This window comes from Pseudorasbora parva, chromosome 19 (assembly GCF_024679245.1).
Source record: "Pseudorasbora parva isolate DD20220531a chromosome 19, ASM2467924v1, whole genome shotgun sequence".
NCBI classification, from domain to species: domain Eukaryota; kingdom Metazoa; phylum Chordata; class Actinopteri; order Cypriniformes; family Gobionidae; genus Pseudorasbora; species Pseudorasbora parva.
In genome coordinates this window covers 40,793,383-40,808,991 of record NC_090190.1, presented here as the reverse complement: position 1 = coordinate 40,808,991, position 15,609 = coordinate 40,793,383, and the positions used below count along the sequence as shown (strand labels likewise).

Sequence of the window (15,609 nt, the reverse complement as noted above, 5' to 3'; positions counted from 1 at the left end):
AGTTCAACCATTCTACGTCATCAACCTAGAACGCAAACAAAATGGCGCCGCCCATGGTCCAAATATAAAATCGATTTTTTAAATAACGTTGATCTTTCATGGTTTTTTTACCACATAATTCAGTAAGAGACATCATTTATGTTATATTAAGCCATACAAGTCTCAACACCAGGGGATCCCTTTAATAAAAAAGTTTTGGAGTAGTTTTTATTTTTGTATTTTCCAATTTTTTTATTGATGGTGTTTTATTTTTTTTATTTCACATTTTAATTTTATTTACCTAAATGAACATTTAAAAAAGTCGGAAACTAGCTGAAATAAAATGTTTTTTATGTTTATGTTTTAGTTTTTAGTTTTTCATTTATTCATTATTTTCATTTACATTTATTTTATTTCAAGTAATGAAAATATTTTGTATGGTTGGTATTTATTCATTCATTTATTTATTTATTTATTTATTTATTTATTTTTAAATCGGTATATAATTTATAGTGTATATTTTTATTTAAAGGAATTTTAAATAATAATTTTTGAAATAAAGGAAAATGAAAAATGCTGGCAACTAGTTTAAATAAAATAAGTTTTTAAAAAAATTAGATATATTATTTTTTTTAATTTCAGCTATTTATTTCAGTTTTTTCATTTATTTTATTTCAAGTAATAAATATTTTTAATGGTTTTAATTTTTTTAATATGTCTATATAGTGTTAATTACATTTTATTTCAGTTATAGACATTTTATTACATCAAGTTAAATTGCCATGAGCAATGTTGCCTTGGCAACTAGCTAAAAATGTTTTTTTTTTTTATTCCACTTTCAATTATTTTTATATTTTATTGTGTTTCCGTTAATGTTTGTTTTATTTCTTGCAAATAAAAGTGTGTTTGTGGTTTTAGTTAACTATAGTGTCCTTGTATAAATGTGCTCTTTCTAACTGAAGTGAACTCTCTCTAGGCTAACGGCTTGTGTCCGCTGCATCTGGCTGCCGCTGGCGGACACACGGAGGTGGTGAAGGTGCTTCTGGAGGCCGGAGCTTCAGTGACGGAGGAGGATGTGGTGAGTTCGACAAATGAGAAGTTTAATAAAGAATATTGATAAATCCACTGACCTTTGACCCTTTCAGGAGGGCATGACGTCCATTCATTTGGCAGCCAAGAACGGACACACTCATATTCTGGAGGTGCTGAAAGGAAACGTTTCACTGAAGATCCAAAGCTCTAAGGTGCTTCATTTGAACACCTCTGCTTATAGACGTTAAGCAGAACAAAACTGTTGTAATGTGTGTGTGTGTGTGTGTGTGTGTGTGTGTGTGTGTGTGTGTGTGTGTGTGTGTGTGTGTGTGTGTGTGTGTGTGTGTGTGTGTGTGTGTGTGTGTGTGTAGACGGGGTTAACCGCTCTGCACGTGGCAGCCCGTTTCGGACAGGTGGACTTTGTGAGAGAAATCCTGACTAAAGTTCCTGCCACGATACGCAGCGAATTCCCCAACAGAGGCAACAGCAGCGGCAGAGACGACGCGAAGAGACAACAGCCATTAGCTGAGGTGACACACATTCACTCAATTCAATGATATATGTTTATTTATTCAGCGTTTTTCGTAATATATAATGTTTCAATGCAGCTGTACAGAAAAGGCTCACACAGAAAATGGCTATTAGAAAATCTGACATACTTTATTAATCTTTAAAAAAGTGGGAATATTCCCATTAAATAATTTTGTCAATTAGTTGTATATACTTTTAAGTTATTCCTAAAGTATTTATGCATAAATAAATAAATAAATACATACATACATTAATACATATTTACACAGTCACGTTTATTCTGAGTAGGCTGAGAATTCAGTCTACAAACAGTAAATCTTAAATATTTATACAATACTAGTAGTATATAGTATATTATTATTATTATATGTATAATTCATTATAATATATAAAGATTATATATTTTAATAAATCAATTCATTATTTATTTCTATTTTTTTATAATCTTTAAAACAATTTCATTTTTTCTGCAGTTGTAATTGCTTTGTAAATACATTTGTTACATTAAAAGTCTGTAAATGCACTTATTCATGGTGTATATATATATATATACTATAAAAAATGACTATTAAATGTCCCATAGAAATTTTCCTTCTCAAGCAAATCGGTCCTGTTATGGATATTTTACTGTTTACTAACCTTTCAATGTACTGTGTGCGTGCGTGTGTGTGTGTGTGTGTGTGTGTGTGTGTGTGTTCAGTCAGGTTACACTCCTCTGCACCTGGCGGCTCAGTCTGGTCATGAGAACGTGGTTCGGTTGCTGCTGAATTGTCCAGGCGTTCAGGCTGATGCAGAAACACACATTCAGGCAAGAGATCAGAAGAGCTGTGGTTTAAAGCGTGACGTAAGAGCGGCGTAGTGACCGGCCGACCCTCATGTGTTTCAGGGCTCCAGTCCTCTCCATCTGGCGGCTCAGAGCGGACACACGGCTGTGGTCGGACTCCTGCTCAGCCGCTCCGCGTCTCTGCTGCACCTGACCGACAAACGGGGACGCACCTGTCTGCATCTGGCCGCCGCACACGGACACGTGGCCATGGTGAGAGTCCTGCTGGGACAGGGAGCGGAAATCAATCACACCGACATGGTGAGAACAAAATCCACAAACGAGAGCTCTTTATTTTCTCAGTTGTATCTCATAGACTGAGTAGTGCTGCATTCATGTGCTCTCGGATATTGTAAATACGAGTTTCCTAGGTAAAAACTGCACTTGAACGCCCTCCCATTTCAAAATTTGAATAGGATGAGTTTGTTATCACGACTTCAGGAGTGGGAATTATCAAATATCCGATAGCATGTGAATGCGGCATAAGTGGCGAGTGAGTAGTCGGCTGACGCATGAAAACTACCATTGGTCGACCGTCGGCTTGGTGAGTTCAATAATCGTTTTAATTAATCATTAGCTAACGATTTGCAAAGGTATCATTATGTTATGACTTTACTTGTTGAGGCACATGTTTAATTCAAAACCCATAACCACAATGACCTATTACTTAACAATAATTAGTTAATAGTCATCTGCCTCAACGAGTAAAGTCATAACATAATGATATCTTTGTAAATCGTTAGCTCATGATTAATTAAATCAGACAACTGGAAGTCGAAATGCATGCCTTTGACCCATTGTGATAATTAACATGTTAATTTACGTTGGTACAAAAACAACGGTATGTCGCATTTGCTACATGATGGTACAGCAGCGGGAATAATTAATGCCATGTCAACTCATTTACGCCGACAACAAGACGATAAAAAGGAGAAACAGCCACAAACTATCCCACAAACTATCCCCGCAGCATTAAGACAGACATTTCCAACTTATTCAAATGGCAAAAGACATCACCGCGGCGAGTGGCCCATTTATAGCCGCGGATATGAGACCTTACGCCCATTTTCACACAAACTCCGTCTGCAGTGCGTAGTCTATGCGGTGCGTATTTTTCCGTACCCATGTTAACGGTTGCGGACTACAAACGCAGCATATTTGAAAGCACAACAGGGTGTGTGGCAAAACGCACCGCAGACGGAGTTTTAAGAACATGCTTAAAGTAATTGATCCCCGTTACAATGTTCCTTCACGAGCCCATTTCAGCCAGTAATTCCTGCTTTGTCCCAAAAAACAAAAGCACAAACAGAGAACCAATTGGCCAAAGCAACAGCGGTTGCTCTGAGAACAGGCTGGATGTCAAAGACTACACAAAGCTACCTGACTGTAACGGCACATTACATTACCGATGAATGGGAGCTGAACAGCCACGTTCTTCAGACACGCCCCCTTGAGAGTCAAACAAGTGAGGATTTGGGGGATGACAGAAGCAGTAGTGTGTGAAAAAAGTGTGGAGAGAGCTAATGTAAAAAGCTAATGTCTTATTCCTGTAACTACATAGAAGATGGGTAAAGTATAGCTCCATCATTGTTCAATGTAAAAAAAAAAATCCATACTTTGTAAGTTTTATTAAAAAAATAATTAAAAAAGGTAATTTATCTGCCAATTTTTTCTTTTTGCTGTATCTAAAACATACCGAACCGTACCGAACCGAACCGTGACACCAGTGTATCGTATCGAACCGAACCGTGAATTTTGTGAACCGTTACACCCCTATTAGTTAAGATAATGTTATTAGGGAATTAATACATGATGTCATATTTTATTAATAGCAATTCATATATTACTTAAAGGTGCCCTAGAATTAAACATTGAATTCACCTTGCCATAGTGAAATAATAAGAGTTCAGTACATGGACATCACATACTGTGAGTCTCAAACACCATTGGCTCCTACTTCTTATGTAAATCTCGTGAATCAAAAACACCACAGAAACAAAAATTGCTTCTCAACATAAACCCAACCGTGACGTAAGCGTTGGGGATCATTTATATGCACGACAATTTAATTCAAGATCGTTCGTTTGTTCGGCTCATTTCAAGCAAGCTTCACTCAGCGTCTTAAACTGAAGAAAGGGGCGACTATATTCCTGCAAGCAGTAAGTCATTTATCCACTTATTGACTGTTTAAACAATTTCTGATTAAATTGAACGTTTCTTAGAGAGACCGCATTGTCTTGATAACGCAAGATGATTACAGTAACAATAGGAAACACCAAGTACCATACCAAACTAAATAGTGTGTCTAATGACAAAGGGTAATATTATTTTGTAAATACAAAATACAACCGTAGATACTTTGCTTAGATCGTTCACTCGATCCTTCTAGCAAACGTCACCTTTTCCACCATAAAAGTTAAAACGACAGTCATTTGACAAGGCTATTCATTTTGTAAAAATATATATTTATATTTTTGAGAACTTAAGTATGATGTTTTTGCATGCTTGTATTAAGAGTACATCAGTCACTGCACATTGTGACTAACGTTATATAAACATACAATATCGTTGATGAAAAAAGACGAGTCATCACTGGTTTTGGTTTGGGAAAGAAGATTGTTCGTGCGGTTGCCATATTTCAGTTATTTAAATCCCCCAAACATCCGTTGTTTTACCTAAACATGTCCAATCTGGCAGCCACAAACGTGAGCTCTTTCTTGTGCGCGGACGATCTGAAAACACCAAATAAACAAGTAAGCTGCATTTCATCAATCTCCATTTGAGATGTTCTGCTTAAAGTGTCATTCAGTCGGTCTGTGTTCTGTCAGGACTCACGAGCCGCTTCACTGAACTGCTGTGAGCTGCTGAAATAAGCCAATCAGAGCAAAGCTCAACATTAATATTCATGACTCTTCCAAATAAGGCAAAAACAGAGCATTACATCCTGGGGACAATTTATAGGGTTGTAAATGGACCTGTAAAACTGTATCTGGATAATTTATGCCCTTAAATAAGCCGCATACCCTCTATGTAGATATCAGAGAACAATTTAACATATTGTTTCAAATCATTCTAGGGCACCTTTAATCTATTAATCATGTTGAATCTTCATTTGATGCTCTTCAAAAGAATCTTTAATCTTCTTTGATGCTCAATTATTAATAATGGCTCATATTATATTATCAATGTTGAAAATACTTTTGTAGAAGCCATGGTCTTTTTTTAGGATTCTTTGATGATTAGAAAGTTCAAAAGAACAGCATTTATTGAAATCGAATCTTTTGTAACATTATAAATGTCTTGACTGCCACTTCTGATCAATGTAAGGCATCATCTTGACCGTTAGAGTAATGCTAATGTCTGTGCCGAAGCCTCTGGGCAGTGAGACTGATCCCGCTTCTGTCTTTAGAGCGGTTGGACCGCGCTGCATTACGGCGCTCAGGCCGGCTGTCTGGAGGTTTTGTCTCTGCTGGTGGAGAGCGGAGCATCCGCGTGTGCCGAGTGTTGTGCTGGACGGACTCCGCTGCAGCTCGCCGCTCAGGAGAACCACGAGACCGCCGTCATCTTCCTGCTCAGAAGAGAGAAGAACACACTCCGTCTGCTGGATGACAAGAAGGTGACTGTCAGTCTGTCTGTCTTTCTATCGTTCTGTCTGTCAGTATGTCCTTATTCCCTTCAATAAAAATAAGTATACGTGCTATTCTTGTCATGAGCCTCAAGGTGTGGGGGTGCTGCCGTGCATATTCCACTCATGATTAGTGCATATTTAACTCAAATATTCGTAGAAAAAGTATAATGTAACATTGATCTGCACCCGTCCTTGAAATCCATTCGGAAATTCATATAGCATCACAGCCATGGCTAAAAGAAAACAAAGCAGTTTAATCATTTTTGGTTTTAAGGTAAGGCGTTATTCCCAATTATGTTTTTGTGGCTGTGTTGTTGTTATTATAGTTCTGGGTGTCAAGTAACTTAATTGCCGTTCATGTGAACTCAAAGACAGCCTGTTTGTTTATAGACTATTTGTGGGTGACTGTTTGCTGCTATCAATTTGTGTCAAAAAAGTAGTACAATAGGCAAAATAGTGATTTATCCTATAGTGATTGCAGTATATAGAATATATAACGAATATATAAGGGCACGGCATGGCACGGCACGGCATGCCCCCTAACACAAACCCAACCTGACCCAACCCAATTCAACCCCCAACCTTCCCAAAAGGCCATGGTATAGTTTCAACACTGGGTCAACTACTTCACATCATTGTCAAGACACGATGTGAAGATTGAACAGGTAGTAATTCTGATCTGAGAAATAGTACCAAAGCGACCATGTTAAAACCTTTCATGATCTCAGAAGTGGCATAATTAGTTTTGTGTTTTGTGTGTAGTTTGTGTTCAATCTGATGGTGTGCGGCCGGATGAATGATAATCTGGCTTTGGAGGAGTTCGTCCTGCATTGCCCCGCTCCTCTGGATACATCCGTCCGCCTCTCGCGAGCTCTGACTCTGGCCGCGCTCAGAGAGAAGGAGCGCTCGGTGGACCTGCACGCAGCTGCTCGTCACTGCGAGGACATGGCCTCTGACCTCCTGACCTTCGCCTCCTCAGCCGGGGGTCACGGCGCGGGTCCGATTCTCAGATCCGTGGACCATCGGGGGGTCAGTGTGCTGGATTGCCTAATCGAGGGCCGGCAGAAAGGCGTAGTGTCTCATCCGGCGGTGCAGACCTATCTGACGGACCTGTGGTACGGAAGCCTGCAGTGGGACTCCTGGAAGATCCTGCTGCTGTTCTTCTGCTTGCTTTTCTTCCCTCCGCTGTGGCTGCTGCTCTCACTGCCACTCAGACACAGGTACAGTCTCTTACAGTAACTTACTCTTTTCTGTGTGAGTCTGTATGAGTGGGTGTGTGTGTGTTTGAGAGGCTTATAAAAGGCTTATAAATCTGCCAGGGCATTTTTTTATTTAAAAATGTGTTTTGCATGTTTCTGTAATGGGTAGGTTTATGGGCAGGGGTAGGGTTGTGCCAAAGAAAATAAAATCAATGTCCTCCACACTAATATAGTGGATCAAACGTGTGTGTGTGTGTGTGTGTGTGTGTGTCCTGGTTGGAGAAATGTGTGTAATTTATAGTTTTAATCCCCACACAGCTTCAACACTATCCCAATCGTGAAGTTCATGAGCCACCTGGTGTCGCACGTCTTCCTGCTGGCCCTGTTCATCTTGACTATCGTGTACCCGCCGTTGAGTCCTCTGTCCCACGGCCGGCTGGTGCCCGGCTGGTCCGAGTGTCTGCTGCTGATCTGGCTTTGTGGTATGCTGGTTTCCGAGCTGACTTTCCCAGGTCAGCGCACCGGATTAGCGTGGATTCGTCTTCTTCTCCTGGGGTTTTCCGCCGCGGCTCTAGTGTGCCACCTGCTGGCGGTCCTCAGTCAGCGCTGGCCACCGGCTCACCTGCACTGCCTTTTTGCGAGGAACGTTTTACTGGCTGTCGCAATGACCCTCGGCTTCATCCAGCTGCTGGAGTTCCTGACTTTCCATCACTTATTCGGCCCGTGGGCCATAATCATCCGAGACTTGATAAAGGATCTGTGTCGATTCGCTGTGATCCTCATGTTGTTCCACACCGCCTTCACCCTGAGTCTCACGGCGTTGTGCCAGCCACTGTATCCACGAGATCGAAATTACACCACCGCCAACGCCACGGAAGTTAGAGTCCCGGGTCCTCTAAACATGTCCGTGCTGCTCTTCTTCGCCTTGTTCGGTTTGACCGAACCAGATAAAATTCCCGACGTGGAGCGCTCGCCTCCCGCGACGGCCATTTTGGCTAAAATGGTGTTCGGCGTGTATCTGGTCGTGACGTTTATCGTGTTGATCAACCTCCTCATTGCCATGATGAGCGACACATACCAGCGTATCCAGGCTCAGTCCGACACGGAGTGGAAATTTGGCCGCGCCGTTCTGATCCGCGATATGAGCCGCAAATCTGGAATTCCGTCTCCGTTCAACCTGTTCACCAACCTGTTCTACTCCATCAAGGTCCTCTGCAAGCGTGCAGGTATGATTCGTGTTCATGCGTGATCATTGGCATGTTTGTTTCTGCCATAGACTTTAGAGTCCATATTCTCTGTTCAGGGAAGGTCTGCTCTGCGGAGGGTCGTGAGGTGATGAACGAGGACGAAGATGCTGAAGGTTTGTCTGACTCTCGTTCTCTAGATCGACTGGCTCAAGCGTCTGTCAGCTGGGCCAGAGGAAACAAGAGGACACAGATCCTCCCCGAGGGCAAGTACATCTTATTTACCACACTCAAAAAATGAATTTGTTGAATTTACTTAAAGAGGTGGTTCCGTTTTTTTCTAGGCTTGGTTGTGTTTATGGGGCGCAGTATAACATGTCTTAATACTTAATACTGTATTTTTCTTCTATTCTCCCTTTCTTCCACACCGCTGTCCCAACTGTCCTCTGAGCGGCTCGTTTGCTTCCTGCTTCTATGACGCCCATCCCTCTGAAAAACGCAATGGTCTTAGATTGGTTAGATGGCCAAATGTAGTTTCCTGTATTTTTATTGGCTGAAGTGCCAAGCACAGGTTGTTCCAGAAACGCCACGCCCCTTCCCATTACGGGCAGAAGTCACATCTGCGGAGACTAGCGAGGGTTTATGATGTCACCAACCCAGGAAGAAGCTCGTTGTAGTCCAATCCGGCCATTTTTGTAGGCAATAAACTGCCGTAACTTTAAAAGACAATATCTCCGTTTGCATTGAACTCTCAGCGCTGTAACTTTGCAGATACTGTTTATGCTCAAGCAGCGACATCACACACTAACTAAAGTTAAAAAAGTCAAATCGCATGACACCACCCCTTTAAAAAAGCAGCGTCAAGTGGTTCCACACAACTATATTGAGTATGTTTTACAAATAACAATTTAGTAATATGAACAAAAGATTGTCAAGTAATTTCTTGACGAACAAAATTTCTTTAAGTAATACAAACCATTTGAATTTGTCATTGTTACATAATATGTATGTGTAGTTTCCTTTATAATGTTATTTTACATTTATAAAAGTTTATTATGTAAGGTGAACACATTTATCGATTAAATTTATGTTATTAAATGAACTACTTCTTTTACAAGTGAATGTTTTAAAACAAAATTCAAAAATAACTTTATGATAAAAACTCAATAAATGTGTTTATATGAGTGCCCACAGCCTAAACACAGGCACCTCTCTTTTGCATAACGGTAACCATAATTGTAGAAACTCCTCTGAATATCCAACATAACTGAACATTAAACACTAACATACACTAAAAACATCTCTCCTTTTACTGAAAAACACACAAAATAACACTTTAATCCCTAAATTTACTCTCCTAATGCAGTCCCTTGCAAAGCATGGTGGGAACTACAGATCCACCGGCCAGTTTGTTCGTTTCACCCAGCGATGTTCAGCACTTGCGTCCTGTCGTCATCATCTATGTGGGCTGCATCTTAACATTGATTGGTTTGTTAGCGGACATGCGTCTGACGTCAGTGTGTTGTCAATTCAGCGGCTAACTTTGATAAGAATGAATGAACAGACGCATATCGCTGCCAATACTGTTAATATTATGACATTACAATCTGCAGCACCAGCTATACTCGAGGCAAATTCACCAAATGAACGTCCTCGTTGTGCATAATCGGCACCGACAGGAAAGAAGGAGAAGACTAGGCTACTTTTTTAGCCTAGGCTATATTGATTATGAAACGTGCACAGATGTGCAATATATGTCAAAGACATCGGATCAGAAATGATTTTGACCACTTCATTAAGTTTTGTTTTGTAGAAAGCTTTGGATAAATTGTATCTTCATTTTAATAAATGTTTCATCATTTGCCTGAATTTAATAAATACGCTTTAATAAATAACATAGCAGACAAACCGTGACGGAGCGATCATTTGTGTTGCACATGAACTGGAGCGATCTAATAAATAAACCGAAACTCAGCATATAGGCTACTTCTCACAGACATGAGAAATATATATATATATATAAGCTTGAAAATAGTCAAGCAAAGCACACTGTTCACGCGAGCTGACTGAGCGGGTCTGGATAAAATGCTGCGGCTCCATCACTGCATGTGCTGTGAGTTTAATCTGTGTTTTTTCACTAATCCTACACCAGACCATCCTGTAAATGGTCTAAAAGTACCGAACTATACAGAAAATGCTTTCAAACAAGAAACGAACCGAACCTTTGTTCAGTTTGGTCCGGACCGAGACTACCTCTTTTCGTCGGACCAAATTTCGTCTGTTTGGTCCGGACCGTGGTCCGAGGGAGGTTTCACACCTGTAATTTTGGTTCGTACCAAACTGAAAAGTCTGAAAATCCAGACCAAACAAGGTAGGTGTGAAAGCACCCTAAGAAGAGCCTCTTGCAAGCAGCACAATCCTGGGAGATGAGGGTGGAGCTTAGCCTAGAAATCTAGACGCACCCTAGCGGCAGCAAATTTAATCTGCCCACGAGTGTCATCTAGCAACTCTCAATCTGTAATCGCCAAACTCTTGCTGGGCCAATCACATCGTGTATAGAGTCAGTGGGCGGGGCCATAATGACGACGGCCGAGTTGCGTTTGCGTGCTTCTAGTAAACACAGAAACTGGCGAACGGCGGTCTTTCGAATCAGCTTTGACTGCGACTCTGGAAGACTTTGAGTTAAGCTTTTCTCTGAGAAAAGAACAAAGAACGGCACTGAAGTCATTCTTAAGAAGGGAAGATGTGTTCAGAGTTTAGCCGACCGGATACGGCGAATGTTTAATCAGTCAGCGAGCTCCGCTTCACCTTCGTTGCTCTGGTTGGTGTAGCGCTATCCTATCGCGTGCAGAGGGAGTTTGAAAGACAACCGTTTATCCCGCCCCTCGGATTGAGCCGTCAATGGAGAGTTTCCAGACCAAACATCTTGATGTGGGTCTGGCTTGTCAGGCTAGGTGGACCTGGGAAGAAAACTAGTCTTCCCCCAGGTTGTGCAAACACAGCTGAGGCCAGACATGGTCTAATGGTCTGAGGAGGCAAGGAAGATAATCTTGATTGAACTGACGGTTCCATGGGAAGGGTGCAAGGAGGCCTACGAGCGGAAAGCCCCCAAGTATCAGGACCTCGTTGAGCAGTGTAGGGCCAAAGGGTGGCAGACCTGGCTATTCCCGGTTAAGATCGGGTGTAGAGGTTTCCCACCGCAGTCTGTGTGGAAGACACTCACAGCTCTGGGTTTAGCAGGTAGAGAAAGGAATCCACAGTCATGTACTACAGTCAGTGACTACGTTTACATGGACAACAATACTCCGATATTAATCTGATTAAGACAATACTCTGATTAAGAGGCTACCATGTAGACAGCGATTTCTAATTACCTTAATCTGATTAAAGTCATAATCGAACTAAACATAAATCGGATTAAGACGTGGAGTATGCCTATTTTAGTCACATTATGGAGACATGTACACACCTTAATCTAACTATTAATGTTGTGTCGGAGATTTCGCCGCATTTTGTGACAGGACAAAAACGTTACGCACAACAGGGAAGTGCAGAGGGGAGGCTTTGTGGGTTCGAGCATCTGCCCTTTCTGAAAATTAATCAAAAGTGCACCTCTCAACAATCATCGATAATATTGTGGCCAATAAAACAGAATTGGAATTATAATTAATATAACGTCTACAAAGTACAAACCAGTAACAAATGGCGAAAAAGTCCCGTTTATCTTTTGCGTATCTGTCAGTCTGAAATGTCGTTGCCATAACGCTTTGCTATGGGCGGTGTGTGTTTTACTTGACTGTTCATTCTGAACACTTCGTCCTCGTTCTATATTTTTATTTTTATTTTTGTTGTAATTGTTATGCTCATTGTAGAAGTAAAATACAATAAGTTTGTATCTGTAATCGCGAACCAGATGGGTCATTCAGTGAACGCCTGTGGCTCGACGGCAGGAAAAACAATCCAAACAGTCACGATTTTTAAACCTTTTTCATCATTAATCAAAGCTATTATTCAAAATGTAGGCTGTCAATAAGGAGGAAAAGGGGGAAGTGTCTCTTCAAAAAAACAGAAAGAGACAATACATAATATTACAAAAATAAATCAACGTAAATGTATATAAAACATTATAAAAACGCATGTTTTTTATACTTCATAATGTAAAGTAACACTGTCCAACAGCGACACCCGCAGGTGAAGTTAGCGGGTTTCCTGAGCCCATAAAATTAACAGACCTGCCAAAGTCACGCTCTGATTGGATGTTGGAGAACGTAGCGTGGCATGGGGACGTAATGACGTGCCATTAATCGATCTATGCTCTATCACATGTAAAACGGGAACATGAACGGAGTACTCTAAAAGCAACTCATGTAAACACCTTAATCAGAATATTGTCTTATTTAGAATAAGGTCAATAATTAGATTACTGCTGTCCATGTAAACTGAGTTAGATAGCATCAGTATAGATGTATCCAATAGTGAGACAATATCTCATATTCTAATATCTTGAATCGTATGGGCATCATAACCGCATTCAATAGGCTCCATCATGCAGTGAAATGATGCTCTGCTTCATATTTGTCACCAGTCAAATTTATGTAATGTAAGATGACCTACGAATGACTGAGACATAATAATTTGAATGTGTTATTTTTTCCCCATAACTAATTAATTCAATTAATGTGTTAAATTGACAGCCCTAATATTTATATTCACACACCAAGTTGCATGCATTAAATAAATACATTTTGTGTTATGTAGACATTGAAAGGTGTCCGTCTCAACCAGTGGTGTGCTGTTATTGTGCAGGTGGTCAGGTCACGATATCCAGGTCTGGAGGTCAGGTGGGCGTGGAGAGCGTTGTGGATTGGCCGTCGGTGGTCCAGCAGTTTTTAGCCCAGCGTAAACAGAGGGACAGATCACCGGTGGAGAGAGACGAATGACGGACGGCTTCTCCTTGACAGATACGTTCGCACTGCCTACATGAGCATCAGTCCTACCATATGAGCCTACATCACTTCCTGTTTAATGCGGTCCGCTTCAGCGAATCACAGCCTGTGCCTTTATCTGATGTTGACTCTTCACTAGTCACTTTAATGAAAGTTGTCATTTACACTACCAGGCAAAGGTTTGGGGTTTGGAGTCATGTTTTTGAAAGTCTCTTCTGCTCAACAAGGCTGCATTTATTTGATCAGAAATACAGTAAAAAAACATCTGAAATATTATTACGTACTAAAACAGCTGTTTTCTAGAAAAGTGTAATTTATTCCTGTGATCAAAGCTGAATTTATCATCATTACTCCAGTCTTCAGTGTCACTGATCCTTCACAAATCACTCTCAGATGAGGATTTGCTTCTCAATAAACATTTATGATTATTATCAGTATCATATTTTAGTGTCATACATGAAAAGAACTGCATATATTTGAAAGTAACATTATAAATGTCACGTCTGATCATTTTAATGCATCCTTGCTGAATATAAAAGTATTAAATTCTTTCAAAAAACACTAAAAATTGTACCGACTGCAAACTCTTGACTGGTACATGCTCATGGTCAGAGTGGGTTCGGTTGTGCGTTCCTACTTGATATCTCTGACTTCTGAGCATAAATGCCTTTTATTAGCTAGAATGAAACCGTTACAAAGTTGTTCACTCGTCAAAAGAGAAATCTTCTAGCAACCGAAGCGCTTCTGAAAGCAGGAAAGTCACTAAAGCACTGCCAGGAGAAGGCTTTTCAGTGTTACATTTTGTGTTTTTTTTATTGTTTTTATTATTAGTGTCTCAGAAATATCAGTGTTATTGACATGGAAAGTATCCTCTTTTTTTTACTACTTTTTATTATACAAGTAAATGACACATGCTAAATAATGTTACATGCTACATGATGCTGCATTCAGATTGTGTCAGTATTAACGTAACTTCAATTTCAAGTTGACAATTATAACATTATGCTAAGAGCTGTTACAAACTCAGAAATTATTACATCACTGACTTCAACCAGAATAAAAAAGATGCTCCTGATGCTCCCTGAGAGCGTTCATATGCTTCAGATTCTCCAACTTATAATTATTATAAGTCTGCCATGATCAGCACAAGTCATGCGGTTTGGGTTTTCAGTAGCACTGCTATGTTCTTATGTTTGTTAGTTCTACACTTTGTTCTGAAAACAGAAATAAAAAATGAAGCAATTCACACTTTACTTGATTATCCATCATCATTTATTAGAAAAATCACCCGGATCAAATATGATCATCGGGTTTATTAGTTCATCTCTCAATCAATGTTTTGCATTGCAACTACTTTGTTCATAAAACTAAGCCTTTAAGGGTGCATTCACACTTGTAGTTCGGTTAGTTTGGTCCGGACCAAAAAACAAAAACAAAACATATATTCCTGGTCCGCTTAGCGTTCACACGGGCATTTTTAACAGCGAACCTAAAGTTACCGAACCAAAGGCACAGGGAGACGCTCACAACCTGATTGGTCGGCTTATATGACGTAGGAGCTGCTTACCGAACATTCAGAACAACGCTGTGTGCGGATTACACACGGTCATTGTATGCGTGTACATATGGCATTATTTTTACCCGCTGAGAACTCATGAAGAGCTCATAAAGTGTTCAAAACATTGAAACCAGCAGCAGGATTTCCTCCGTTGTGCAGAAAAGAGACGGCCGTTCTGTCGTCTGTACCGGCTAATAATGGGCAGCACAGGAACTTTGATGAGAATAACCAGGTGTGCTTTTTGTGTGTTTTTTTAGCATTTTCGAAACATGCTCATCGGACCAAATATTGATGAGGCTCTTCCTCGTTGCTCCACGTTTGCCCTCTAACGTTAACGTTACTCATTTTGGATACACCGATGTTTCCGCGTCGTCAAATCAGCTGCATTATTCGTCACATCTTGTGACATTACGTCCTGTTTTTGGTCCGTTTGCATGTCTTTGGTCCGTGTTGCGTTCATATATCAATCGAACCGCACCAGAGTTCGTTTGGAAGCGGACCGAGACTCATGTTTTTAGCGCTCTCGGTCCGCTTGTTTGGTGCGCTCCAGGGTTCGGATGGCAGCGTTCACATATGTTCAAATGAACCGCACTAACCGAGCAATCGCACGGGGTTCGCTTTAATCGAACCAAACATGACAAGTGTGAACGCACCATATCATCTTACTAAGAGATATTATCTTACAGGCAGATATTGATATGCATGTTATGCCAGTGTACTGTTGAAGAT

General features: G+C 40.5%; 1 protein-coding gene across 1 annotated transcript in view; it reads left to right on the top strand.

The window, feature by feature from the left end:
- trpn1 (transient receptor potential cation channel, subfamily N, member 1) overlaps positions 1–14,219 on the top strand; it is a 67,350-nt gene extending 53,131 nt beyond the window's left edge. Inside the window, exons 20-29 of the mRNA XM_067426288.1 lie at positions 956–1,057; positions 1,125–1,223; positions 1,383–1,541; positions 2,243–2,350; positions 2,429–2,626; positions 5,775–5,981; positions 6,756–7,213; positions 7,511–8,418; positions 8,496–8,642; positions 13,183–14,219. Of these exons, the coding sequence (XP_067282389.1) occupies positions 956–1,057; positions 1,125–1,223; positions 1,383–1,541; positions 2,243–2,350; positions 2,429–2,626; positions 5,775–5,981; positions 6,756–7,213; positions 7,511–8,418; positions 8,496–8,642; positions 13,183–13,316 (2,520 nt within the window). The 3' untranslated portion in view covers positions 13,317–14,219. The remainder of the gene's footprint in view (positions 1–955; positions 1,058–1,124; positions 1,224–1,382; positions 1,542–2,242; positions 2,351–2,428; positions 2,627–5,774; positions 5,982–6,755; positions 7,214–7,510; positions 8,419–8,495; positions 8,643–13,182) is intronic.
- Positions 14,220–15,609: the final 1,390 nt, after the last annotated feature.